The following is a 26,242-nucleotide window of genomic DNA, read 5'->3' as shown; positions in this document are numbered from 1 at the left end:
AACTGCAACATTTAAAATTCATATATGTTGTATAAATAAAGCGTATAAATAACAGAAATTAATCTGACGCAGCATCATCGCGTGCTCGAGCGCGACACAAGCGCACACAGCCTAGATGTGTTTCCTACGCTTTTCGCATCCGAATTTCTAATAAGCGCGGATAAAACATTTCGACTTGTTTACGATGCGCGCCAATAAGTGCATTTTGCAATTAGCCGTACATATTTGGCGAAGGCAAATAACCGTTGTCGAGTACGCCGTGACGCTAATTTATTGACGTTACACGTGTACTTCTGTTGTTCTTCTACCGCTTTATCGTCGCTTCGCATGCTGACGGGCGCTTAAAAATGCACTATTTGAATATATTTAAATAAAATAAAATCTTACAATTTGAATTCAAATTGAGCTTGAGTGCTATCCTCACTTGCGCGCTGCAGACGCGCGCGACTACAACTAAACTATAATCTAAGCAAATTATTCTCTTGCTGGAAGATTATAGTTACAAGTTATTGCTTGCGAAATAATTTGCATAAATTATATAAGAGTATTACTTGTATAATGACCATTAACTACTTGTACAATTTTGTTGTTTTTTGTGTTTAGTTTTTTCCTTTTTATTTTTTACATGCAGAAAGTAAAATCGATCAGTTTGTGACTTAATTTAATATCACACAAAGTAGTAAAACTTAAGTGGAAATCAGAAGCCGGTAGTTTTGACGTTTTCGACTCGCCGTAGCAATTCGCTGCTTATAAATATTCCGAGCCATTAAATTAGGCAAAAACAACAACAGCGCGCAGAAGATGTAAAAATTACAACGTTGAAAAATTAAAATTTATGTGCGTTCTTCGTTTTTAGTTCAGAGATGTTGATTGCGTGTGTGCGTTTGCAGTTAGGGAGGTAATTTTTACGGCGGCACTCAGTTTATATACAGATATCGAAAATAGCGTTTCGTCGCAGCGCTGTAGAGACTGCGCGACGATATAATGACGTTACATAATGCAGTCAGTCAGTCGACAAGAAGAAGAAATGAATAAATATATACCTATTATATGCATCGCGCGCGCAAAGTGTAGATATAGGAGTTGTGTGTATTTCAGCTCCTCGCGCTCTTCTCTGGTATTTATTATTGAATAATAAACGAAATTTTACGACGTTGTGAAATGTTCTCATTCTTATTCCTCATCACTTGCATATTATGTTGGCGCTTCGGAATTGCTTTCGATAAAGTGTGTTGAAGCGACGAATGCCTGCAATCCGGGGACCTTCTGAAGAAGTGACGGTCGGCGCACTTACACATATTTATTCTACAGGATAATACATAAGGAAAAAATATTTATTTTGGGCAAAAATCTTTATTTTTGCGATTAAGTGATGAAAATTTTAACTAATTTCAATTATAAATGCAAGTATTAGTGTTTATGTTTATTTGTGACGCTTTCACGCAAAAACTACTGAATAAATTTTGATACATTTTGTTATAGAGATAGTTTTAATCGAGGAAAATAAAATAGGCTTCTTTTTATTGCAAAAATTTAACTTAAAGCGGGGAAAATAAGGGATGAAAGTTACTATGAAAATTATTATTAGTATTACTAATTTATATTAGTTAAGTATTAAATTTGTTTGTTTAAATTTGTGTCAATTTTATAATAGTTATTTTTGAATAAAATTATGCATACAAAATTTGCATTACAGTGCAGTACAGGAAGAACAAGACGACGACTTGAGAACGCACGAGCAAGAAAGATAAATTGGGCATTCACATGACAAATTGTATTATTTCTGGCACGAAGCAGGCGCGTAATTGTCAAAAGATTGCATTATTATTTGTGACTCTCGGCCGCGCGCCTCGTGCACCTCGTCGATGGGGCATGCTCGAGTAGCATTTTTATAAACTGCAGCATAGCCCGCGTTGACAACACAATAGTTTAGCCGAACTAACAGGCCTGCTCGTTATTTCTGTACTAATTTTTCATTATTAGCGCTGCACGGCAGAAGTCACGCGCGCATTTAAAAAAAAAGAAGAAGTTTTTTAAAAAGATGCTCAAGACGTTATAAAAGATGCAATCGTGGGGCACCGGTTCCCAATTAAAACTAATTGTAGAAATCGTGATTTATAGTGGAATTACTCACGTCGGTGATTATTTAATGTGGCAGTTAACATGCTATTAAACACGCCCCGATCATTCTTCACTTAATAGGGTTGCTCGTCCGCAGCGACACACGCCGTCCAATTTATGCGATGCCATTCCATTACGCAATTACTTAATTACGCCTCAAAATTCATTAGCGCCCAAAATCCGTGGTCTATGAAAACAAACATAAACACACAATCAGCGTAAGGGGTAAAAATAGTCGCGGGCGGTTCTGGTTTGTCTCCGGTTACCTATTTCCACAGCATCCACAGTCATAAATTATTCGACACATTTGAGTGCCGCGCACGGTGCGCGCCTATGTTTAAAACCAAAAGGGGTGGATTATAAATATCAACCCCTTTGTGTTTTAAGCAATGTGTTTGTGAGATCGTGCGGAGATACATATTTCACGGATTATGTAACATCCGGTATTAGTTTTCGTCTTTTCTTCGTCCGGTGGAGATTTTTTCGGAAACTTGCTGCAGAAAGTAATGCAACCCACAATACTCAATGCTAGTTATTGTTAGAGGTTATGTTACCAGTTCATTTTAGAATTTTATCAAAAATTTGATGAAAATTTGTCCTTAAAATAAGAAAAATTAACCTAAATCATGTTGGGTTTTCGTTGTTTTTGTGTGTTTGCGGTTGTTATATGATTAATTAGGTTATGTCACCAGTAAATTTTGGTGGTTAAGAGATTTTTTGAGGCAAATTTTTATAATTTTCAGAACATTTGTTAATTAAAATTTAAAAAAAACTTATGCTTCAAGCTAAAAACAAAATGTGAAAATGTGAAAGAAGCATTTTCTGTTCTTCCCTGTAAGCTCGTTTGCCTCCTCAAGGCCGACGCATCGATTTTCTAACCAAACAAACCAAAAGCAACCTGCGCTGTCTTCAGAAAATAGAAAATTTAACATAAAACGCGCGAGAATTAAATATTATCGGGCCATTGACTGTCGTTTTCGTATAATAACATCGTCCGTTGAACGTGCATGTGCGTTAAGTCCCACCGTATAACTACGCGCGGCGTAAACCAGTTTGAAAGTCAATCATGCGACTTCGTTATCCCCGCACAAAATTAATAAATTACATTTACATTGTATACGCGTACGAGTATAATATAATATCTCTGTCTCGCGAGCGGAGAGATGCGCCTCGGCGTTTTATAACTTACGAGTACAGGTGCTTTAAACGCTGGCTGCTTCTTGCGGTGTGTTTGCTCGTGTCGCGTCCTCCGCCGTCCACCGTCCACCAGCACATAGACACATACACACATTCACACATGAGTTGGTTTTTTTTTTGTTGCGTTTGTTTTGCTCGTTTTTCGAACGCGTTGTTTCAACAACGGTCCGGCGTGTAGCGCGACTCGCGAGACGATGCCACAATAACAAGCAAAACGATTACAAATTACCATTATTTCATTCGTACATTTCATTATTCCAGCTCGCGCGCGCTTGTTTTGTTCGCATTTATGCGCCGTGCACGAATTACAATCAAAGGCAATTGAAATAAAGGGGACAAAACAGGAAAATTAACTTTGCGAGCGCGCTGTGCTACACGAAGTTGCTGTCAGTTACATTAGTTGTTGCGTTGTTACCTTTTCTCCGCGCGTCCTACTGCTCGCAGCGCAATTGCCTGCATGGGCATTTATTTGTTGTCGTCGGGATGGGAAAGCCATTAAAATCGGCAAGGGCGAACGCGCGGATGGCGACGACACGATACAAGAACTAATAAGATCATTGACACGCATATTTAATCCCTTACGTCGATCGAAAATACCAGCCAATCGCATTAAACACACTCATTAGCTATTCCAATTATAAATTCTCATAATATTATCTATCCGATGTCCAATGGTGAGCCGTGCGCGCCACACATTCGACGCTGGACGTTAACTTTTCTACATTAGTTAATGAGTGAGCCTCTCTTTTATGTTGTGCTGTAATAGTAACTCCGATTCGGACACACAAGTTCAGATGCGGCCTGCGAACACAAAATAGAAATTCTTTTTTGCCTTTGCATCGATTTCTATCTCTTTTATTCATAGTCAATAATTAAATACAATTTTTATTACGTTTTTATACAAAACAAAAACTCCGGCATCCTGTTTCTCCGGCTGCTTTTATATTCCAACATAAATGGCCATTATCGGTAGATTTAAATTGTCTAATTAATGACCAATTAAGGCTTATTGTTAGTCAATTAATAAAGTAAATTTTTACATCTGCCGCCAAAGCTATTGTTATTTTTAGACTTTCGAGTGTGTAAAGATTGATACACCTATAATTTATACCTACAGCATCAGCTGTTTTATTTATTTTTTATTTCCAAAGCTAAGGAGCGAGAAAAGCGCTCTCGCAAGACGAGTGAGGCATGAGTGAGCGTGTGCGCCTAAAAATACTTAAACTGCGCTATGTGTGCCCATCATGCTATTAAATCTTTAAGATATTTTCATATTTTCCACTTACATACCTAACCTTCATTCCACACTATTGGCAAGCGTCGAAATCGTTGTTATAAACGCTGTAATTAATAAATAAAACGCTACATATTGGTTTCGGCACATATCAAAGCAAAAGAATCAAAGTAAAGCCGGTTGCTTTGTAGTGATAATTTACAATTTTCGGAAACAGCGCTTGTTCAGCATGCTTTCTTCGTTTGTAATCAAGTGGGACGTGCGCGCGTTGTGTTATTGTGACAAGGCGCGTAATTTATTTCGTATTTCGCGCGTAAACGTTGCGTCATCCGCGTGTGTCTGATATTTTTGATTGTAATGTTTCTAAATATACCGCCGAGTGATATTAAAATACTCGTCGCGAATCTATTTCGATACCTTGTTGGATTTTTTGGCGATTTTGCGCGGGTCGTTGAGGCAAATTGTGCTGCGACGGATTTTTGTGCACGTCAGAGCTACACAAAAAACTCTTTATTAATAGTCGCAAATAAAATTCACCTGCGTAGAATATTCTTATAATAATTTTATTATATACCTATTATTGATTTGATATTTATTAGAATTAATTAATTTTTCTATTGAAGTTCTATGAATAGTTATGTTGCAAGTTCATTGTATTTTACAAATAGAAGACCCAAGTGCAAAATGTCATCTCGTCTAGAATGTCATTTTATTACCCAGCGACATTGTAGCCTTCCGCGACGAAGTGCGGTAGCTCCAGCAATAAAAGCGAAATTCAGCATTTAAACGCAGGTTTAATGATCGGCCGGCATTTATGAATTTAAACTCGTGAAATACAGCAAATTGAAAGATGTTTTATGATTGACATTATGACAAAATCACTGATTTACGAGCACTTATTCTAATTATTGACTCGTTTTCGGGCCGCGCGTTTGCGACGAAGAAGAATTTTCGGTGACACAAGCCTTGATAAATAATGCTCGTCCACGGATCGCCTCATTTCTAAAGATACACACACAAATACACTTACAATCGGCCGAAGAAGCGCGAGCGCGCACCCAGGGTCCGGCTTTTTATTCATCGCCGCATTTGTGTAATATATTTCGACGATATTAATTGGTATACTTTCTATGCGGCCCGCCAGAGATAGGTGAGGAGCGTTTTTATGTGAAAATGACTCGTCCCAGAGATCGACGAAAAAATAATTCACGTCGTTGGACATGATCGGACATTTATTTTAATTAAATTTGATTTAGTCAAATGGTGTCTCGTATTGAACTCAATCTTGATACGCCTGAGAGGAAAAAAATACAGAGATAAATATATTAACAGGCCGTGAAATTGCTATGCCGCACAAATATACACACACCTAATGATAAATTATGCATTCGTTTAATATGTGAAACGATATAAATCGATTAACATGTTTTTATATTTCGAGTTAAAACGCACGCGGCTTTTTTCTGTGAGTATTTTAACTATTTGGAAATTGCATTCCGACGGGCTTTCCAATTCGATCATAAGAATTCATTAATTAGTTGTGTCTAACCTGCACGCGAACGTTCCGCAACCCTTGTCGATGGGGCAATCAAACCACTTTATTACGCGCGCAGGGCACGTGCCCACCAAACACGCGTCGTTACCGCACGCACGCACCGAGTCGAGGATGTAATCCACCCACTTGATATAGAGGGAGGGCTTGTTATTTTGTCCTGTTGCGTGTAATGATGATATAATACCCCTTTTGGTTTCCTTGTTCTTCGCTATTTGTCGACGCTCCCCACAATCGCGCTTCCTTGCGCCCTCATTGGGGTTTGCCATTATGTTATTTTAGGATTATATCTGGGGATCCTTGCCGCACTTGACATCAAAGATGCGTATGACAGATAAGCAAATAAAGTATTATCTACAAATATTTGTATTATGCCAATATACGAATCGGAAGCGACTTTGTTTAAAGAATGAACAGAGGGTTGGTATTATCTAAACATATTTGACTATTGTTAACACATCAAAGGAAAATTTTAATTTTTTTCTTTAAAAAAATTTTTATTTTAAAATTCATATGAAGTTTATTAAAACCAAATTCTTTAGGTGTCATTAATTGCTCCGCTAATAGAATTTCATTGTACAACCCCTCGCTTTAATCGACCCCGCAAAGTTAATTACCCCTAACAGTGGTTAGCTTATGACAGCATGGTTCATAAATCATATTTCGTGCTTGGTTCATATTCCTTCACGTTCGCCGTTCACATCGAAGGGCTCATGCGTCACAGCAGGCAGGAGAACACTAACATTGGGGCTGGCGCACAATGCACCCAACTTATATCTTCACGCCCGACTTGCGCCACAATAGACCCCTCATTGACTTAAATATTTCAGCGACGACATATTCGACATGTTACAAATATGCGCCCGAAACGACGTGCATTATTGGAATACATTTCCGACCAACGCATTCCACTTCTTCATCGAAACATATTATTCAAAAGCTCTCGCTTGTGAGTGTGTATAGCGAGACGCGAAGCAATCTAAACAATAAACAAGATTGAGACAAATAAATAAATCACTGGGAACATACCGAATGGTTGGTTCACCCACCGCTCAAGCAATATTCGTGGTTATAATTCGTGCTTCTCTGATTTAGGGTTTTCCATCTATACCTCCATGTCGTACCTTTTCATAGATACACTTCTGATACGCTGCTTCACGTGGAAATCTCGTTGATTAATGCGTTTATGAATAGCTTTGTGTGTCCAAACGTTTGAAGGGCGCTGCGAACCTTATGTTCGCCACTAATTGAGTGTATTCAAACAATACACAAACATTATGTTTATACCTTCCCCTTTCGCATCCCCGCCGTCATATAGAACAGTAGTTTTCGGTTGATTGTGCACGCGATGTGATGCGTCGCCATGGTGGCATTGATGGAGCAGCAGTGGGAGTGATGAAGGGCGCGCGCGAAGCAAATGAGTTGGCGAAGAACATCGGGTGCGCCGAGCGTGATGGGTTCAAAGAGCTTAACTTGTAATCCGTCTATGATTTTAATGCACATTATTTCGGCGCGCTCCTTTGTGTATTAAACGCGTAGCTGGGAGTAAGGGAATACACATGCTTTAACAAACATATCTGATTCGGTGAATCAGCATATATATATACATGTTGCAAAATTCACAACGCACGGGTTAAAATCGAGATCTAATATTGCTTTTTATAGTGTTGTTTGTATCCAGACGCTGTATAAATAAATCGGGTCCCTTGATGCCAAACACAAATATAATTTTAATCGAAATGACGTCCTTATGTATCTCGCACATATAGGCAACCCACACATTGCGTGTATTGTCTCGAAGGGATAAAACAAACGCCAAAGTGAACATCGTTTTCCCTCTGGGAGAATGAGGACGATGAAAGCGGGTGGCGAAGGAAGCTTCGGCGGTACAATCAAGCATCGCACATTGCCTCTGTCAGCAAGCATTTTACGCATGACAGTCGCCGAACACACTCTTAATATGCGCTTCGGTCGCATTCGGTCTACGCCAACGTTGACGGCTCTATTGCGCTAGTTATAATTTCCTCTTCTCATGTGAGAATTTCCTCGCCACAGCCAGAGCATAAATTTATGAATAGTGGGTCTCTTTGAGCCAAGACAACTCGTGCGCATTCCGTTTTGGTCTCCTTCGCAATTTGCTGAAAGTTTGTAAGCGCAGGAATATTAAAAATTACACTCTTATGGCAGGTATAGAGGAAAGAAGATGCCAGAGAGATTTGTATCTGATAAAGTTTCGATAACGCAAAGAATTATGATTATGAAATTCCCCAAGAAGCACGGAAATGCACACGCTCGTGATATAAATCATCATCGTCAACATCATTCAGTCGCTAAAAATAAATACATATTTTCATCGCTTCACGTGCACGTATATAGACCTACATGTATGGAAGGAAGCTCGCCATAACTTCTCAATAAGACTTTGTTGTCTTATAGGATCAAAGCCATCGCCGATGCGCCTGTGTCCCGGCGAGGGATTTCGGGTCCGTGCTGAAATTTAAATTCGTTTCTTATTTTCAGACACTTTTGTTACTGATCTTTTCAATGCGGGCCATGTGCGTGCGTGCGTGTGTGTGGGTTGTTGCTTTGTACAAAAGAACAGTGCGCGAACGGAGGAGAGACAGGAGTTGGAAATAAAATGTAAAACACGAAAGGAATAAGTCGTCGTCGACTAGACAAACGCCGCGCCGTCGATATTATTGTCTTTTTCATTTTATCAGCGCGACGGACATGCATTACATTTTAATTCCATTTCTAAGGCTGCTGTTGCGCGCATTGTGAGACAGCACGTAGAGGAGGAGAGCACTTTGTTACCATTCATACATCGCCGAAGACACTCGTGTGAGTGTTGCGGCGCGCTGCCGATATTAAGCGGATTACGTCTCAGCAGCCTTTTCAAAGAGCATTAAAGAACATAGGTGATAATAACTTTCATATAAAAGTGAACTAGTTTGACAGAAGAGCCAGAGACGACGCGCGAGATGAAATGTTGAAGATGGTTCGAGAGAAGAGCAAAAAGAAGAGGAGGAATAGGGAACGTAATCCTACGTCTAGGGAAGAGCAGAGAGAGAGTATTATAAGACTCGACCATTGTGGATACTGACGTGACAAATCCAAAGGGAATAGCAAACCGATGTGTCGCCGACGTCTCTTCGTCCTTTTTTGTCTCCACACACACACACATTCATAGACATGTATTGAAAATCGTGAAGCTTTTCAGTTAGATTATATCTCCCTCGGAATAATGGGATAGTAAATTTTCTTTCTTTTCATACATTCACGCCGGGTACATAAATAGATACGTAATTAGAGTGATAAAGCGTGAATCTATTCTGTATTTTGGAATATTATCGCGATCGAGCTTAAGCCGAAAAGTAAGGCAACTAAGGCAACTTTGTCAAGCTGACAAAGCTCTGCGCGAGCAGCGAATTGAAGTTGAATCATTCGACAAGAAGAAGGGGATCGTGCGGTCATGTTCGATGGCTTTTTGCCGCGGCTGCCTGCATGCGGGATGGATTTATATAACACGTGAAGGCTGTTGTTTCTAGCGGCCCATCATTCATTCGAGTAAACATTGTAAATCAGCCCGCCAGTTGGTCGGTCGGTCGATTCGCTCTCGACAACCCGTGCTCTTGCCCGCGAGCATCACACATCGCAATGCGTGCGGAACGTGCAACAGACACACACACATACAGTCCCATTTTCAGTGTGCATCTCTTCGACACTGTTTCCCAGTTCATAAAGTTAACACGAGTTTATTTGTTGGAATGGAACAGTCGAGTTGCTCTAATGCGTTTGAATTGTTCGATAATAAACAAACTCTCAATGCATGCACTTCATCCACCATCGCTGGGACGGAACTAGGGACACAAGTACACTAATCGCGGGACGGAACTGTAACAAGAGCAAATGGTTGAATAGAATGGAATGTTGCGAAACCACAAACTTCCTCAGCGTGGTAGTTTTTTACGCGCACATGTGAGAAGCCGGATTCGGATGTAGGATGTGAATTCCTGAAATGCTCGAAATAATTTTTCCAAGTGTTGAATTCAAATTTCAAGGTGCCTAAGAATAACAAATAAAACGTCTTCGGGATTGGGTAGACAGAAGCGGAAATAGTAAACCGCCCACAAAAACCAGATGATAATTAAATTATTATGTTCACATGATTTACGATTGCATCGTAAAACGCGGGAATCTACTCAGATTTTCTTCGTTCGCCATCACCATTCTAGTTCCTTCCAGTAAACATTTCGCGGTAATATAAATCAGTTGTGGCGTTGTGACATAGGCAACCAAACGCACTGCACGCGTATAAATTAAACCTTGAACGCACATTTTTCTTGATTTTATTGATGTGGAACGCATTTTTCGACAGCTACATTGACTTCCAACAACGACTGGATTATATTACAATGGGCGTTATTGTCTCGCCACCGACTTCGACTTTGTTTAAAAGCGGTGTGCTCGAATAAACATCCATAATAACACATAAATGCATGGTATGTCTCGGCGGCGCGTTTCTGGAGAATATCCGGCGTTCACATGTGTTTAACAGATGCAAAATACTTCTCGACTCGAACACGTCCGAATGCTATGTTAAGCCACACACGCATGTGTAATCATAGTAGTCTTCTTTGTTACGCTCGGAATTGGAAGACGACGAGAGAAGCTTTGTGTTTTTCGTAACATTTTATGTGCGCTCGGTTATTATTGTATCTAGAGCCCGTACGCCGTACAAAATTGATCCACGAATTTTCCAGCCGCTAATTGTACACTTTGATTGCTTTTTCTCAACGCGTTTGATCTTCTTGCATGTGAATTTAATTTTCCTAATTATAATAGGATCCGAAACCACCAACCGCTATCCTCACACTTTAATTCTCTATAAACTGCTTGACTGCGACTTGTCTGTTCGCACTAGACGTCTGTTGGCAATTTTATGTGTCTCGCGTACCCGTTTAACTTTGTTTTTCCAGTACGAACTCAAAACGAAGAATGAACATGATAGGTTGTAGAGATAGGTATATAAGATATAATTATGAATGAAAGTTTAAAAATAACTCGCGTTTTTAATGTGTTATATAAACATCAATAAAAAATGTCAAAAAGAAAAAATGGTCCAGCTGAAGTATTTATTTCGTCTAGCAGTGCTAGAAAGAGAAGACGCCGGCTGGCTCGTGCAGAAAGTTGAATGAAAGATCGACTAAATTGTTAACGCAGCTTGTTGTTTAGCTGGCCGAGTAATTAACACGCACCGGAAGAGATACATCATGTCGTAATAATGACCGACACACCAGAATAATCTCCCAGCTTCTCGCAGACGCATGTGCAGCAACGCCTGCTTTGATGCATATCATAGTGTTCTTATTATTTGCGCGCAGACCTAGAATCCGGAGGAGATCTGTCGGCTCCAATCCCTTCGTTGTCATTTCATGTGTGACACATCTCTAGCCGAGCTAATAAAAGATTCTTTCATTCGCACGAACCTGATCTGCATTCGTAGATCGAGTTTCTGAAATGAATTAATATCTTCAATCAGATGCATCGCTAGAACTCTAGATACAAGCGCAATTCGAATGAGTCGTAGAACTTTAATGACCTGAAGTTAATATTAGGGTTTGAGATGTGCGGCCATCATCAAATCGTGTATTTATTAAATATTTACGACGATGTTGTGCGGTGCGCTTACCGTGAGTATCTTGTACGGAATGATGTTGGTGGAAGTTGCAGTGAATGGAGGATAAATTTGGACGGATGCCGGCTTATATTTAGTAGCAGTAGGCGGCTTGGCAACCTGCAAATACTTAAAGAAAAAAACCCAGCAGCGGGAATGTAACAGATGGACAAACTTCTTTCTAATGTATCCTCGCGTGCACTCGAAGTTATTCAGCGTTTAACCTAATAATAACAAAAACAAAACACCCATTTTCTTCTCGGTTGTTTTACGACAGTTTTTTTTCGTTTCATTGCAGCAACAGACCGCTAGTCAACTCATCAATGAAACTGAAAAGGAGCAGGAGAGGCAGCGCCAGCGTGAACATGAGCACTTCATGCAGCAGCAGCAGAAACTGCAGGAGTTGCAAGGACAACTCATGGCGCAATACCCGGGTGCTGCAGGACCTCAAAGTCTTATGTATTTTCCAATTCTGGAGCAGCTGCGCAACTTACCGCAATTGCCACCCGGTGTAACAAAGAATGTAGGTGTAGCAATTCCTTTAATTTGGGAGTTTATTTATTCGTATTCTTGATATTCTCTGCAGATGCTACCATTTCATCACAGTTGGTTATCAGCAACGCACCTGGGGCAAATGTCCGCGTGTATAGAGAAACGAACACCGCCCCCGCAACCAACTCCATCTCCGCCACCGCCATCAGATCCCGACGCACCGTTAAATTTGAGCAAGCCAAAATCTTCGAGTTCGGGATCAGCGGGGTCGAGCCCACATAATTCTTCCATTGGCCATCAACATGAACAACCCGTCGCAGCGACGACACCCAAACTTATACCTCCTCCCAACCTTTTAATTTCACGTCCATTCCCTCCTTATGCTGGCTTGCCGCCACAATTTCCTCTACAGCCCAACTCTGATAGGCTTAAGAAAGAATTGTTGTCTCCTGATAAAAACCCCGCCTTTCCTTATTATGGAGGTTTCCCCGCACCGCATCAAAGTAAACGCGATGAGCTTTCTGGAAAGGATGATGCAGATTTCATTTCGACTTGCCAATGTAAGGAATTTAATCATTTTAAAAGTTATATGAAGAATATTAGGTTTTATTGGTAAATAATTAATTGTGAATATTTTAATGTAGCATTATGGGGGCCTCATGATGGAGGTGCATATAAATTACCGGAGGATAACAATGAAAAAGCAAAAATTGTCCGGCAGCCAAGCGCCAAACGCGACACCGAAAACAAACCGCACATTAAGCGACCCATGAACGCCTTCATGGTATGGGCAAAGGACGAACGACGGAAGATCCTCAAGGCGTGTCCAGACATGCACAACTCAAACATATCAAAAATCCTTGGCGCAAGATGGAAAGCTATGTCAAACGCCGAGAAGCAACCCTACTATGAGGAGCAATCGCGATTAAGCAAGCTGCACATGGAGAAACACCCCGATTATCGTTACAGGCCGCGACCGAAGCGGACATGCATCGTCGACGGTAAAAAGATGCGCATCTCCGAGTACAAGACGCTGATGCGTCAGCGACGTCAAGAGATGCGACAGCTGTGGTGTCGGGACGGCTCCGAAATGAACTTTCTTCCGGGTAGTTCGGATTTAGCCTCACCGGCGACTTCAACCTCCGGTCGGCCGTCACTATCGCCGCCGCTCAGCGGTCTAATGAACGGCGCCGGGCCCTCATCAGACAATTTCTATTATCGCGACAGCGTCTCGCCGGACGTCCTGAACTACTCCAACGAGCACGCACCTTCGCCGTACGATTCTAGTCCTAGGCACGAGGACGACTGAAACAGGGCCAGTAGGGAGGCGATGGCCTTCCCTCAGACTCCCTGGTATTAAACAAATTTTCGCACAACTCGAATGTAGTCAAAACACTTAAACGAATTGCAAACGACGGGAGGGAAGCACAATGGCATGAGACTTTGATGCGATTTAGTTGAACGGGCAGTCCAAAATTCTGTGTGCCATGTTTAATAAAACGATGATATTTTGCTTTGTTTTATTAGCAGTGATTCGTTTCATAATGCAACAATCATTGTCGTTCGAATGGAGCGTTCGAATCGATTTGAAACTTTTTGATCTCTTGGACAACTTGCCAGAGGACATTTTTATTAAATTTTAACTTTATATACGAGTACTATAAATAATTATCGGTGTTGTAGATGTATTGTTATGTAGATATTATATAGAATTGAGCCGATAAAATTGAATGAATGAGATAGTTAGACGGACGCGTGTTTCAAGTTATTTATTAAATCCTTAATATTATTATTTGTTTTTTATTATTATAATATTTTTATTATTTTTATTTTGTAAATCTGTAAAGAAGCGGTTATCGACTTGTAATCTACTTAACTTTGTTTTTATTTTCTTGCATTGCATTGGATCGGCTTTACAATTTTGTTTCTTTGAGTGTTTCTCACATTGTTCTCAAGTTTTGTTGAAACAGGTGAACACGACGTGCAATGATTTAATGAGCATAAGCTTAATTTTGAACAAATTCAGCGAACAATATTCATGCGTCACCATGAACTAAAATTTTTACTGTTGATGTTTATAAAATATATTAAGCTATAAGAGCCAGTACACATTAAGTAATACTTTAATTTATTCGCTAAACGTTTAGTTTAAATTGTCCTCATTTTCTTTGATTTGTTTTCTTTATAATTAAAGAAAAAATTAGACAACAGAAGCCATACCTTAATGTTCTTTACTACTTTTCCCAAAAATTAATTCTAATCGCGCACTCTTGTGCGCTCTTGTACAGTAAAAATGTTGTTGGTTATAAAGAAAAAAAACATGATACAATGTACTTAGACATTTATAAACTATAAACGATATTGTAGACAAACCCCAGTAACTTATAAATACATACACATACAACTTACACGAGCGTCATTGGCGACGTAGACACAAAAAAACATTTGTGGTGAAAAGATATTATCGAAAATTGCTTCATTCACTATTTAGTAACTAGCGAAAGCGGATGTTGTACATAATTATTAAAAAAACACACTTGTAAAACAATAATGATCAACTAATTAATCTATTTCGCAAACGTACTTAGAATGCAAAATTTGGACAACACCATGAAATACATACGTTTGGTCATTATGTGATGTTATTTTAAGCGATGGTTAGCAATGAATGAAAAAGTTTTGCATTGCATTGCGTTGCATACAAGTAACATATGTAATATTTAATGAAATAATAAGTATACAAAAACACGTACAGCATTTAAATTATTCCACTTGCAAGCAAATTCAATTGACGACTTCGACATATACAACATTTTGAATGCATACATGTTAAGACATATGAAATATGATTAAGAGCGTACATATTTAATGGATTAACGATTATTTAAATGAGACATTAAATACTATAGGGCTAGTGAATGTTTATATACATAAGGATATGATATTGATACTAATAATACCATTCTCAATGTAAATTATTCTGATACATACCTACGATGAATAAGTACTGTATATCAAGTCATATATCAACAAACAAACACTGTTTACTAGGTCTAGGCTCACTGTTTACTGTGCCAAATTATAAAAAGAATAAAGATGAAAAATGTACAAACTTATGTTGCTTGTTTTTCTCCATTACATTCCATTTTTGCAATGATATCAATACCAAGAATAAATAATTGCTACATTAACCTTCCAAAGGTTGAGAAACGATAATCTAGTTTGCTGTGTTTATTCTCTTAAACTAGAATATAATATTTGCGTGTTTGTTTTATTTTTTTTAAAGCCCATTGTACTTATACATTATTATAATTATAACTCATTGTATAATTCATAATCCGAGTACGGGAACAGCTATTTTAATTTTAATTTTAATTAACATCGTTCACAATTGCATCTTAAGATACTGCTTCAGATGCTTTAATAAGGTATCAATATTCATGTGGAGCATCCCATCAATGATGAAATAATTTATACCGTTGGATGACAACTATGCCTGCTTAAGTATTCATGACAAAAATAAACTATGTACGTACTAAAGTTGTTAAGCCCACGTATTTGTTGTGGTGATGTTAATGAGCATATAATGAAGCGTTTAAATATTATACCATAAAGATGAAATACCGAAAAACTGAAGAGTTCCCATGATTTCTAAAACAAATGTGTCTTGATTGCGTCGTAAGTGATAAAACGAAATGGTAATTTATCAAAGCATCTCGTTATGCAATTACTAATTAAGAATCGCGCGATGCTAAATGCACAATTTATGTCACTTACCATCGTAAATAAACGCATAACGTGCTTAACAACCGACGCAATCTGCGATGCTGTCGAAAAACAAGAAAAATGTGCGAGATGTGATTTGGTAACGCAGGTGAAGTGCCGCGTTTTGAACCAGAAATGTCGATTCGATTTTAATCATCTCTGACATATTCTAATAGTTATGTGAAACAAGTGTTACGTGTTACATAAACATTTTTTTGGTATATCGACGAATAATCTTCCTCGTTTCGGACTGCTTCGTTTCTCTCTACTCTCAGCAACACTTGTGTCTTGTGTCTTCATGATGTGGTGTATCTAATCGATGATTGCACAATCTGAGTTTAGGAGTTCTGTTAATGCGGGCAAACATTCTCCATAACTCGGGCACTCTAAATCTTTTTAGACTGGTCGACCTCGGACGATTTGCTGAAGATTCGAGAAGACGGAAAAGATGGATAGTGAAAGCAAGTTGTAGTGCAATTCTGGACCAGTGAGCAGATGATATAAGATTTGCGCACTCAAAAGAATAAACTCAAATAATTTATTGTCACTCAAGGTTGGCAAATTACAAATTACAACTATAATGTTTGTAAAAACAAGAAGAATCGAACAAAGCAAAGTGTAAAGTTGCACAACATAATAATAACTCCAAATTTGTAAGCAACATTCATCATCCTATGCAGTATTTGAAACGTGTGTTGTTGTTAAAGTTGTTGTTCTTTTTTACAGCTCTATTTTGTGCTTCTTGACGCGAGCAATGTGTTGCAAGTTGCGATACCGAGACAATTGAACGTAAAATGTAAGCAGTGCATGCAATGCTTTGTGTGATATATGAATGAATGAAATGTTTTAATTGTTCGCCCATTTTGCGTGTGAACTTGTGCCGGAAAATCCAGCCTAACTGATGAAATTAATGTTTTAATAATAGCGTTAACACATGCAGCAGACATAATGACAACGACTTCGTTGAACTGATATACAAAAAATCAATTGTTCTTCGAGTTCCTAAACGTTTAGCAATCTTTTTTAAGCCCCGCATCATTGTGTTGAAACTGTTGAAGTTGAAACACATCCGCGCCGGTGTCTATTTCTTTATGTTACGTTTGTTTGCAAGTTGAATTTATTTTGCCTCATCTGTCTCGAATATTTACACAGAAAAAAACATAAACTATTACATTGCATCAACAAGTCGTGCAATCTTCAACTAAATATGAAGGACGAAGCATTTAAGTAAAGGTCCAAATAGGAGATTTGGCTTTTCCTATTTCTATTTCTATTTCTATTTCGAAAAGAGAATGTATTTGAGGATTGATAGACGATCGCATTTTCGGATAATATTTTTATGTTGTTTGTGGATTACGCAGTTATGCGATTTAAGGCTACAGTTTCAATTCTATAACGGTTCCAGAGACTTTCTGAACAGATGAATGCGTTGGAAATGAATGCTGATGCAATTGTCGTTCCTAAGTGTTTTTGCATTGAAAGCAGAACGTCCAAACCGTTAGACACAATTAGATGAATTCATAGGAAGTTAAAATGAATAGCCTAATAAAATTAAGCCTTTTTGTAGTAAGAATATTCAAGATTAAATAATGAAATTAACCACATTGCAGTGAGCAATCTTTTGTTGTGGGTCGGCAGATTGTTTATGCAGATCAGGTATCAATTTACACAGTGTGATGACCGTGAAGCCAACGATTTCGTCCGTGCGCGTTGGTGTTGACTTTTCACTTTTACCTTCATTTAGTTTTATACTCTTTGTTGCGCGGTGATGCATATTTTGTTCAGCCGCCAACCTTAATTCGCAATAATAACGAATTCGTGCTCGCAACCAGCAGCACGACTATCTGCTAACGAACGCTCCACAAAACATCACCATCAGCATTTTCAACTGAAAATAAACTTCCTCTGTGATGATGCGCTTGTGCAAAAGCAATATAGGGCATTGGGTGAAAGTGCCTTCAAACGGCGCTGAAGTATAGTTGTAGATAAGTGCAAAAAAGCGCAGCAAATTGCGCAGGTGGTCATTTGTGCCTTGTTGCATCTCGCGGCCAAACGGAAAGATGTTACCACACATTCGGTAACCGCATTCATTATGCGAGCGCGTATATTAGGTATGTAAGATGCGGTAATGTGTGTGCGGTGTGTTCTGCACAAAACGTGCAAGTTGAAAAGTGCGCGACGCGTCTGGACCAGCGGCCAGTCGAAAGCGAACCACCTCCGCGCTAACTTCGAGCGTTGAGTCGCGACTTAACTTGAGTCTAGTTCAGTTGAGATCAGTTGTTCTTGCTTACTGGTCGCGCACACGCGAGTGACTTTTATCTACCTACAATCGACTTTGTTTGGCTTCGTTGCTGCTATCATCGCAGCGCGCGAAACGTGTTTGCCGCAATAATGCAGTTCGTGTGCGCGTTCGTTCAGTGCACCTAACAATATTGTGTGTTTTTGTTTGCAATTTTGTATAATTACATCGTGCGACTAATTGGCGAGATTATTAAGTGCCGCAGATCAGTTCGCGAAGCGTACAAATAAAGAGGTAACTAAAATCAAATAACACATTGCACATTATCATGCGATCATGCCGGAAGCGGTCTGAAAACGAGTTTGTTTATCGCTTTAATTAAGCGAGAAGTAGTCTAGTTGTTGTAGAAAGTGTATGTAGTGTAAAGTGCATTGATAACAGTTTGTGTTGTTACATAATAAGTATACAAAATCGCGTTTGCAAATTTTATTAAATTTAATGAATTTAATTAGTTTAAATATCAATTATTTTAATGCACAACCTTCAAAATATAAATACTTAGACCATTCTTCACACAATAACATGTAAATTTAATAACTATTTATCGATGTAGGAAGTGCAACGTACATTATTTAATATTTACGGCATGACAAACAAACAATTTCGACTCATCTAACGCGGAAGACGAGTGTAATGAAATTGTTGAATATGTTTAATTACGTTTTTGGAATATTTTAACTTTTAACAAACAAGTGAAAATCAAAACACGTTTGTTTTGCATAGTAGTTACCTACTATAATCAAATATTCATAACAATGATTTATTCGTTGTTTCCTTAGTATTCAATTTAAATTTATTGAGAAATATCTTGGTTTAAAACCGTTTGAAATGATTTAATGATGCTTTGATGATACAGCATCAATTAATTTCTTATAGATTAGGTCATTGACCAACTACTTAACCAGGCTGTTAGTGGCATTGACACAATAATCCGAAAATCCATAATTATTTCATCTTAAAAAGTTCCGTTTTACCTCTAAATTAATTTCGAAATCATTCATAAACTTTTTTTAAATTTATTTAATTGAGGAAATTGCTTGTATACACAAGTTTTATAAAGTTAATGGAGCTAGACGAACAAATGATTGAAAGGGATTTGGTTTTCTTCAATAAAGTGAAAGCATTTACTTAAAGAAATTACGCATGTCAATTGGTGTATTCGTAGTATTATTACTATATTCATATATAAGTATAATAAAATCAGATAAGAAAGTATTTTACATATGCACAATTTATGAATGTGTACTTGACCATATCTTGTCACGACTTCGTGTGTGTAGTAAACTTGACCGTTAAATACGATTACTGTTAGTTGTTAAATAAATGTCGAAAGCGGTGCCAAAGTCCCAAATGTATTCCAAACACAAACACAGATTATACTCGTGTGCACTCACAAACAATGATTAGTTGTTTTAACTACCACCTAGATATTTGTGCCAATGTATCTATAATTTCGTTTCTGAGAAAGCAATAATGTCAATATAACTACAAGTGTGTTCTGCATGAATTGGTAGCGCAATTAAGCACATACTGCAACGGAAAACTATTTTCTTAGCGTGTTTGAGAGGAAGTGTATGTAATAGCACGTACGGAATTGCAAGTTGGGGGTTATCAACGAGCAATCAACAATATATTCATTCATACCGTAGAAGAATAGAAACGCATTCGTAAATCTTGCGCAGACAAGACATTTTCTTGTCATTTGGAGTTTCGAAAGTTGCTATGGTGATGCTGCGCGCGTTGTTTCACGGTTGATTCGACAATTGTCGAAGATAATGTGTGCGCAAGAGTTAATGTTACTATGTACATGTTGATACCTAGACGAAATTGTGTTAAACGGTTACAGAGCGCGCTTTTTAACAAACAAAAATTACGCTGTTGCACAAAAACGGTAGTGGTGACCTGTATGCTGTTTGTCGGTTGACCTTAAACGATTTGCAGTTTTTGTTACTTTTTCCTTGTTTGCAAGATGTGAGCATGTAATGGATATGTACAGGGTGGAGCATGAAGTATCGTTGCAGATAATTTTACAAGTTTTGTAAATACTTACGTCATTGGTTGCATGTCAACGTTCATTTTCCTGAATTTGAAAGACATTGTCACATATTTTTCATAGAAATAGTTTAAACTTTCTTTTTATTTTATGTTAAGATGAGTTTGCATGTGTGAATTCCAATGAGGAGTTCGTTAAGATCAATTCAAGCAATAATAAATTCCCATGACTTTAGAAATCTGAAAATGAATTGTTGACAACTTCAAAACGGATGAAAATGTCAAAGATCTCACAAAATGGTTGAAGATTTAACAAGAGAGCGTAGTTTTAAGCGATAACCAAAATTATTATACTCTAAGATAGTTTTATCAACTTTGTACATCTATTTTTTCCATAATCTGACTTCATCGGAAAGAAAATGCTGTGTGGAAGTATTTAACTCTACATCTTCGCATAGATTATTATGTTATTCAAGTTTTTCTTCCTAGGGTACATTGTGGACGCGAGCCTTGTGAATTATGTTTCAATTATGGACTCTTTGGGCTGTGATATTGTCGTACATTGTTGTTAACGTTGCACCATTAGAAAATGGCGTCGCACGCACACCGCCGATGGGATGGCTGGCGTGGGAACGCTTTCGATGTAACACCGACTGCAAAAACGATCCTGAAAATTGTATAAGGTGCGTAACATTAAAGTTGAGTCGATAAAATTTCTTCAACGTTCGCTTTTTTCTCTTCTTTGTTGTGGTTCAGTGAGCGGTTGTTCCGAACCATGGCTGATTTGGTCGTCTCGGAAGGATACGCCAAAGTCGGCTATGAGTATGTGAACGTAGACGACTGCTGGCTGGAGAAGGAGAGAAACGTCCACGGACAGTTAGTGCCGGATCGCCAGCGGTTTCCAAGAGGAATGAAGTCGCTGAGCGATTACGTAAGACATGCAATAATTTCGTTTTAATTCGATGCTTAATCTTGCGCTTGTTGTTGTTGGATTACATCTAGGTTCATTCGAAAGGTCTGAAGTTTGGAATTTACGAAGACTACGGCAATTACACATGCGCCGGCTATCCGGGCATATTGGGATATTCTCAGATCGATGCGGCAACATTCGCCTCCTGGGACGTTGACTACGTGAAACTGGACGGGTGTTACGCGCATCCATCGGACATGGACCGAGGATATCCGGAATTCGGATACTATTTAAATCGCACTGGACGTCAGATGATTTACTCCTGCAGCTGGCCTGTGTATCAAATCTACGCAGGCATGCAACCGAATTACTCTTCAATCATTCAACATTGCAATCTGTGGCGCAACTTCGATGACATTCAGGATTCCTGGTCAAGCGTGGAGAGCATTATGGACTATTACGGCAACAATCAGGACAGCGTCGTGCCCAATGCCGGTCCCGGCCATTGGAATGATCCAGATATGGTGAGAGTTATGATTACGTTCACTAATGCTTTGCCTTGAGGACATAATGCAAATGTCGCTTTCTAGGCGCTCTTAACAATTTAACAATATGACTGAGAATTCGAGAATGAATATTGTCACATTTAAAAGTTGACGAGTGTTTTTTTCGCTGTAAATGACTTAAGTGAAGACTTCAAAGCGAAGTGAAATTTCAGTCCCATGCGAAAATGCAACTTTTACTTTTTTCCCATGGATTTTCTTCCATTATAATTGCGCCTGCTATTACAGCGAGCTGTGCTCTCAGACACATCGTCTACAATTTATCTTAAACTCTTTTCTTTGCTTTTCTTAGTGCAGATTAAGTCATTGTTCCATGTACAAATTTCATAACGCCAACAATCAGTACCAAAGTGTACCAATCTAAAAATTAAAAAAAACAGTATTAATTATTTTACATTTCCAACGCATTGTACAAGAATTTGTTATAATTGTCATTATTGTTCGTTAGTTAATTACTGTTTGTCATTGCACAAACCGCGATCGCATTTTTAACCAATATCAAGGTCTGAAATTAATTCCTCTAACTTTCTAAATATAAACAGTGATACGAAATTCCGAATTTGAGAATATTACGTACAGCTGAGTACTTATGATGGTGTTTTATCAATATATGTACTCTTGTTGGTAACTAAACCACTTTCACATTTCTTTCTGATCGGTTGGCGAGGTTTGTGACTGCGCTCGAGGCCTAATGTGCGAACGTGACACGCGCCTATATGTGTAACTAAATCAGGGTTGGTCTTGCAACTCTTCGCTTCCGATTGCGTTAAAGATTTGCAAGCGACATTCTAAAAGTGTCATAAAACTATCAACTGTGAGAAGTTGCAGGCCTAACGTTCTAATTGAAAGTTACTTAACACTGACATATTTTTGCGTGTGAGCTGCACGCAATATCATAGAGGAATGATTATGGACCTGACCACTGATGCCTACTTACATGAAGTTGTAAAGAAGTGATGATTATATTGTTACATTGAAAGTTTCTCTTTTTACAGATCTACAGAATACATTTTTTGTTCAAAAGTAACAATTTCTCGCTTATTCTTGTAATTAACAGAATATCTTCACTTAGATTTCACGCATTGCTTACTGATGTGATAATGAAAAGCCGGAGTTGGGCAATACTCATCATCTATTCGAAATACCATTTAAATAAGAAAGGTCACGCACGGGTATTGCTTCTCTGGTTCTGCTTTGACTCCAACAAGCTTGTTTATACAATTGCACAGCATGGACGTGTGAATTCTTTACTTGACGTTCTAAGCTTCACTTAGATCTCTTATTCATCGTTATATAATAAATAACAAGCGTCGGCGGCGTGTTTTATTGGTTCAAAAGTCACCTCGCTTTCTATAATTAAAATACATACTAACAACCACAATTTGATTAATTATAGTATTATGGCATTTACCCTAGTTTTGATTCGATTTTTAGTTGATCATCGGTAACTTTGGTTTGAGTTATGAGCAGTCCAAGACGCAAATGGCAATTTGGGCCATTCTAGCTGCACCGTTACTAATGTCCGTTGACTTACGCACCATCCGGCCAGAATACAAAGCAATCTTGCAGAATCGCAAAATCATCTCCGTGGATCAAGATCCGCTTGGCATTCAAGGCAGGCGTATTTATAAGGTAATAATATATGTTTGTACGATTGTATAATACGTTACGTGAATTAATACCTGTGAAATTAGCATAAAGGAATTGAAATCTGGTCGCGTCCGATCACACCTCTGTACCAAAATTACTTCTCGTATGCGGTGGCATTTGTAAATCGTCGTACGGACGGCACACCATCCGATGTCGCGGTGACGCTCAAAGAACTCGGATTAACATCGCCGACAGGTTACAGAGTCGAAGTATGTATATTATTACTTGTAAATTTTCTTACCACATACTTATTAACACTTATTATTCCGATCATGCTTGTAGGACCTCTACGAAGATGTCGATTATGATGTGTTGTCGTCGCAGACGAAGATCAAAGTGAAAGTGAATCCATCAGGAGTCGTAATATTGCGTGCTGATGTCCAGCCGGACTATACTCGACGGATACCATTCTATAGCACTCAGAGAACCCCGTACGATCCGATCAATCAGGTGTTCAGGGTAAGGAATAACGGGTTTTGAGTGTTTTCATTAAAATCGTATTCCAGCCTGTGTCTTGTCTTCAGTTTATGTGTCTCTTTTTTTTGTAAATACTAGTTTTGTTTATTTAATTTTTAATGTTCTTTTATTCGAAAAGATTACATCATAATGACAATATTTTTTATACTTTAATTAAAATATAAAGTTAATCAATGTTGTAGTCGTATTTGTCAGTACCTATGTGTATGGTTACGGATAATCCTCGCACGTTTGTTGGTTTCCTTTTGCAAATCAGAGTACCTTTTAATGTATCTCCTTGTTGCATGTCTAGAACTTTTGGCAAATAAAACACAGTTTGTTTCCAATGTGTTTTCTTGGTTTTCGGGCCGGTTGAGAACATTACTGGCACTTCTAAATCAAAGAATGTATCGAAATATCCAACTAATCCAGTGACAGTACAGTCTTTTGTTATTTCTAATTCAAATGGAGCTGTAAAGTCCGGTGTGCCTGTGGTGCATGTATTAATATCAATTTCGGTCAAAATGGCAGAGTTGGCAACAATTCGCTCATCGGGCACAACCTCTACAACCGCTTCGGAGATTACATCTGATTTCATACAATGCATTTTAAATCCATAAACGTCATCCCAGTAGTTTATTATCTGGTCGTACCGTTCTGCGGTAAAAATAAGAAAGTTGTTCAATTCTTTTTTAAGTAGTTATTTTACTTGCTCACCTTTGTCGGAACATGCTGTGATTTGAATGTTACAGCGATTTGGTAATATAATACCGTTCGGTTTGAGGTGGTTGTCTCGCGCGTATATTACACTATCCAGCATGCCCTCGAATAATAAAAAGTATCCCATCCATTCCGATATAATAATATCAACTTTATCCACGGGTAGCTTGGTGTCTTCTAATCGTCCATGCAGTAGTTCAATTTTGTCGTGTAAGTTGTTTAGCCTTGAAATTGTACGCAATTGTGTTTTGTTTGATTGTTTCTATTAAAATGCACAACAAAAATGTAAATACCTGACAATGTCCATTGCTTTGAATACAACATCAGAGAGATCAATTCCGTAGACTTTTTGGGCGCCTGCTGTAGCGGCAAACATGGATAATATACTCGTACCGCAACCAACATCTAACACCAATTTATTGTTAAATGTGTTTGTGTTTTTTAAGATGGCGTCTCTATAACTTTCAGTGCGGATTGTGTCCTAATTGATAATAATGATAATTTATTCGTTTTTAATTTTAATAGTACTGAAAATTACTTACACTAAGCATCTCTAAATGGATATCATAATGAGCATAGGAATTGAAATATTCACTATCATTTCCTACTGGAACATGACTAACACACTTTGGTGCTTGATAGTTTTCATCACCATGTTCAACTATATTCTTTGTGATCTCTTTCATTCTTGAGATATCACTCAAAGCATTATCCAAAAGCATATTTTTATGCTTTATCTAAAAATATCATTTAATATGAGGTTGAATAATGTGCAAACATCTTACCTCTGTTGATAAATCATGAACTTGTTGTTGTAAATGGGCATAAGAAAGTGAGATGGGACTTTTTCCATCTATGGCATAATGTGGAGTGGAAGGAGCACTACCCAAATCATCAAAATCTTAAATTTGCAGTATAAAGAACAATTCATACTAATATAGAGAATATGTATTACCAAACATTAACCAAGTCTCAGTTTCATTTGGTTTTAAATATTCATCACTGTTCCATGGTGCAACTTCAAATTGCATCAATGTGTATGGTTCAGGTTGATGTTTTCTAATATAATTTATCATCTTAATGAAGGAGTAAATGTCCATGTTATACTTGGTTTTAAGATCTAATGGATCAAAATCATGAAGGGATCTGCAATGATCCATTGCTACTGCAATTGTACGAAATTGCAAAGGGCAGAATAAGCATGTTGTCTGTTCTGCAGCACTTTCCATTTCATCCCAACCATCAGAATCATCATTATCCTGCATTGCTGTGGCACCATCACAGATGTCCTCTAGAGGTGGAATGTCTAGAAGTAAGTGGATCATTTTTAAATGGATTATTAATTATTTAAAAAGTAGTTTACCTGCGTCGCTCATTTTCGAACAACCAGAAATACCCACACGTGTTGAAATAACGCAGTTAGCGCAAGTTAACAGTAGTTTGTTTTCTTAACAGGTTAGGTTGTATTATCGACTTTTATTTTAATTAGTTTATCTATTACAGGTAAATAAATAGGCAGGTACTAATTTCTGAATAGTATCTATGTATATTTAAAGTAAATATTTAAAACTACATTACATATTTCAAAAGTTAACAAACATTTTAAAATGTATA

General features: G+C 38.1%; 3 protein-coding genes across 6 annotated transcripts in view; 2 read left to right on the top strand and 1 right to left on the bottom strand.

Moving 5' to 3' along the window:
* Positions 1-15,389, top strand: part of LOC135791880 (transcription factor Sox-5-like) — a 60,159-nt gene extending 44,770 nt beyond the window's left edge. For all 3 annotated transcript variants that reach the window (XM_065302444.1, XM_065302443.1, XM_065302445.1), the window contains 3 exons: positions 12,080-12,304; positions 12,368-12,833; positions 12,918-15,389. In XM_065302444.1, coding sequence (XP_065158516.1) covers positions 12,080-12,304; positions 12,368-12,833; positions 12,918-13,582 — 1,356 coding nt within the window. In that variant the 3' untranslated portion in view covers positions 13,583-15,389. The remainder of the gene's footprint in view (positions 1-12,079; positions 12,305-12,367; positions 12,834-12,917) is intronic.
* Positions 15,390-18,221: 2,832 nt separating this feature from the next.
* On the top strand, positions 18,222-24,104 carry LOC135791518 (alpha-N-acetylgalactosaminidase). Of its 2 annotated transcripts, none has more exons than XM_065301914.1 (7): positions 18,222-18,571; positions 20,819-21,012; positions 21,086-21,260; positions 21,332-21,763; positions 23,237-23,434; positions 23,497-23,661; positions 23,735-24,104. In XM_065301914.1, the coding sequence occupies exons 2-7, from the start codon at positions 20,849-20,851 to the stop codon at positions 23,930-23,932; spliced, it is 1,332 nt and encodes a 443-aa protein (XP_065157986.1). In that variant the 5' UTR covers positions 18,222-18,571; positions 20,819-20,848; the 3' UTR covers positions 23,933-24,104. The 2 variants fall into 2 exon arrangements, with proteins under 2 accessions (XP_065157986.1, XP_065157987.1); XM_065301915.1 differs by lacking the exon at positions 18,222-18,571 and adding an exon at positions 20,494-20,761.
* Positions 24,008-26,113, bottom strand: Art3 (arginine methyltransferase 3). The gene is made up of 7 exons (XM_065301913.1): positions 25,992-26,113; positions 25,584-25,934; positions 25,414-25,529; positions 25,171-25,365; positions 24,922-25,109; positions 24,626-24,852; positions 24,008-24,565 (listed from the first exon to the last, which is right to left on the bottom strand). Exons 1-7 carry the CDS (start codon positions 26,002-26,004, stop codon positions 24,096-24,098), a joined length of 1,560 nt encoding a protein of 519 aa, XP_065157985.1. The 5' UTR covers positions 26,005-26,113; the 3' UTR covers positions 24,008-24,095.
* Positions 26,114-26,242: the final 129 nt, after the last annotated feature.

Source organism: Atheta coriaria, unplaced genomic scaffold (genome assembly GCF_025399875.1).
Source record: "Atheta coriaria isolate IRGN ID8LTWV9N9 unplaced genomic scaffold, Caltech_Dcor_3.1 hic_scaffold_5_pilon, whole genome shotgun sequence".
Lineage (NCBI taxonomy): Eukaryota > Metazoa > Arthropoda > Insecta > Coleoptera > Staphylinidae > Dalotia > Dalotia coriaria.
This window is presented reverse-complemented; position numbering and strand designations above follow the sequence as displayed.

Coding starts and splice junctions, on each gene's coding strand:
- LOC135791518 (XM_065301914.1), top strand. CDS start 20,849: ATGTTTCAATTATGGACTCTTTGGGCTGTGATATTGTCGTACATTGTT. Junction 21,764..23,236: donor ATTGGAATGATCCAGATATG/GTGAGAGTTATG, acceptor TTCGATTTTTAG/TTGATCATCGGTAACTTTGG. Junction 23,662..23,734: donor CGACAGGTTACAGAGTCGAA/GTATGTATATTA, acceptor TCATGCTTGTAG/GACCTCTACGAAGATGTCGA.
- Art3 (XM_065301913.1), bottom strand. Junction 24,853..24,921: donor AAAGCAATGGACATTGTCAG/GTATTTACATTT, acceptor TACAATTTCAAG/GCTAAACAACTTACACGACA. Junction 24,566..24,625: donor CACAGCATGTTCCGACAAAG/GTGAGCAAGTAA, acceptor TTTTTACCGCAG/AACGGTACGACCAGATAATA.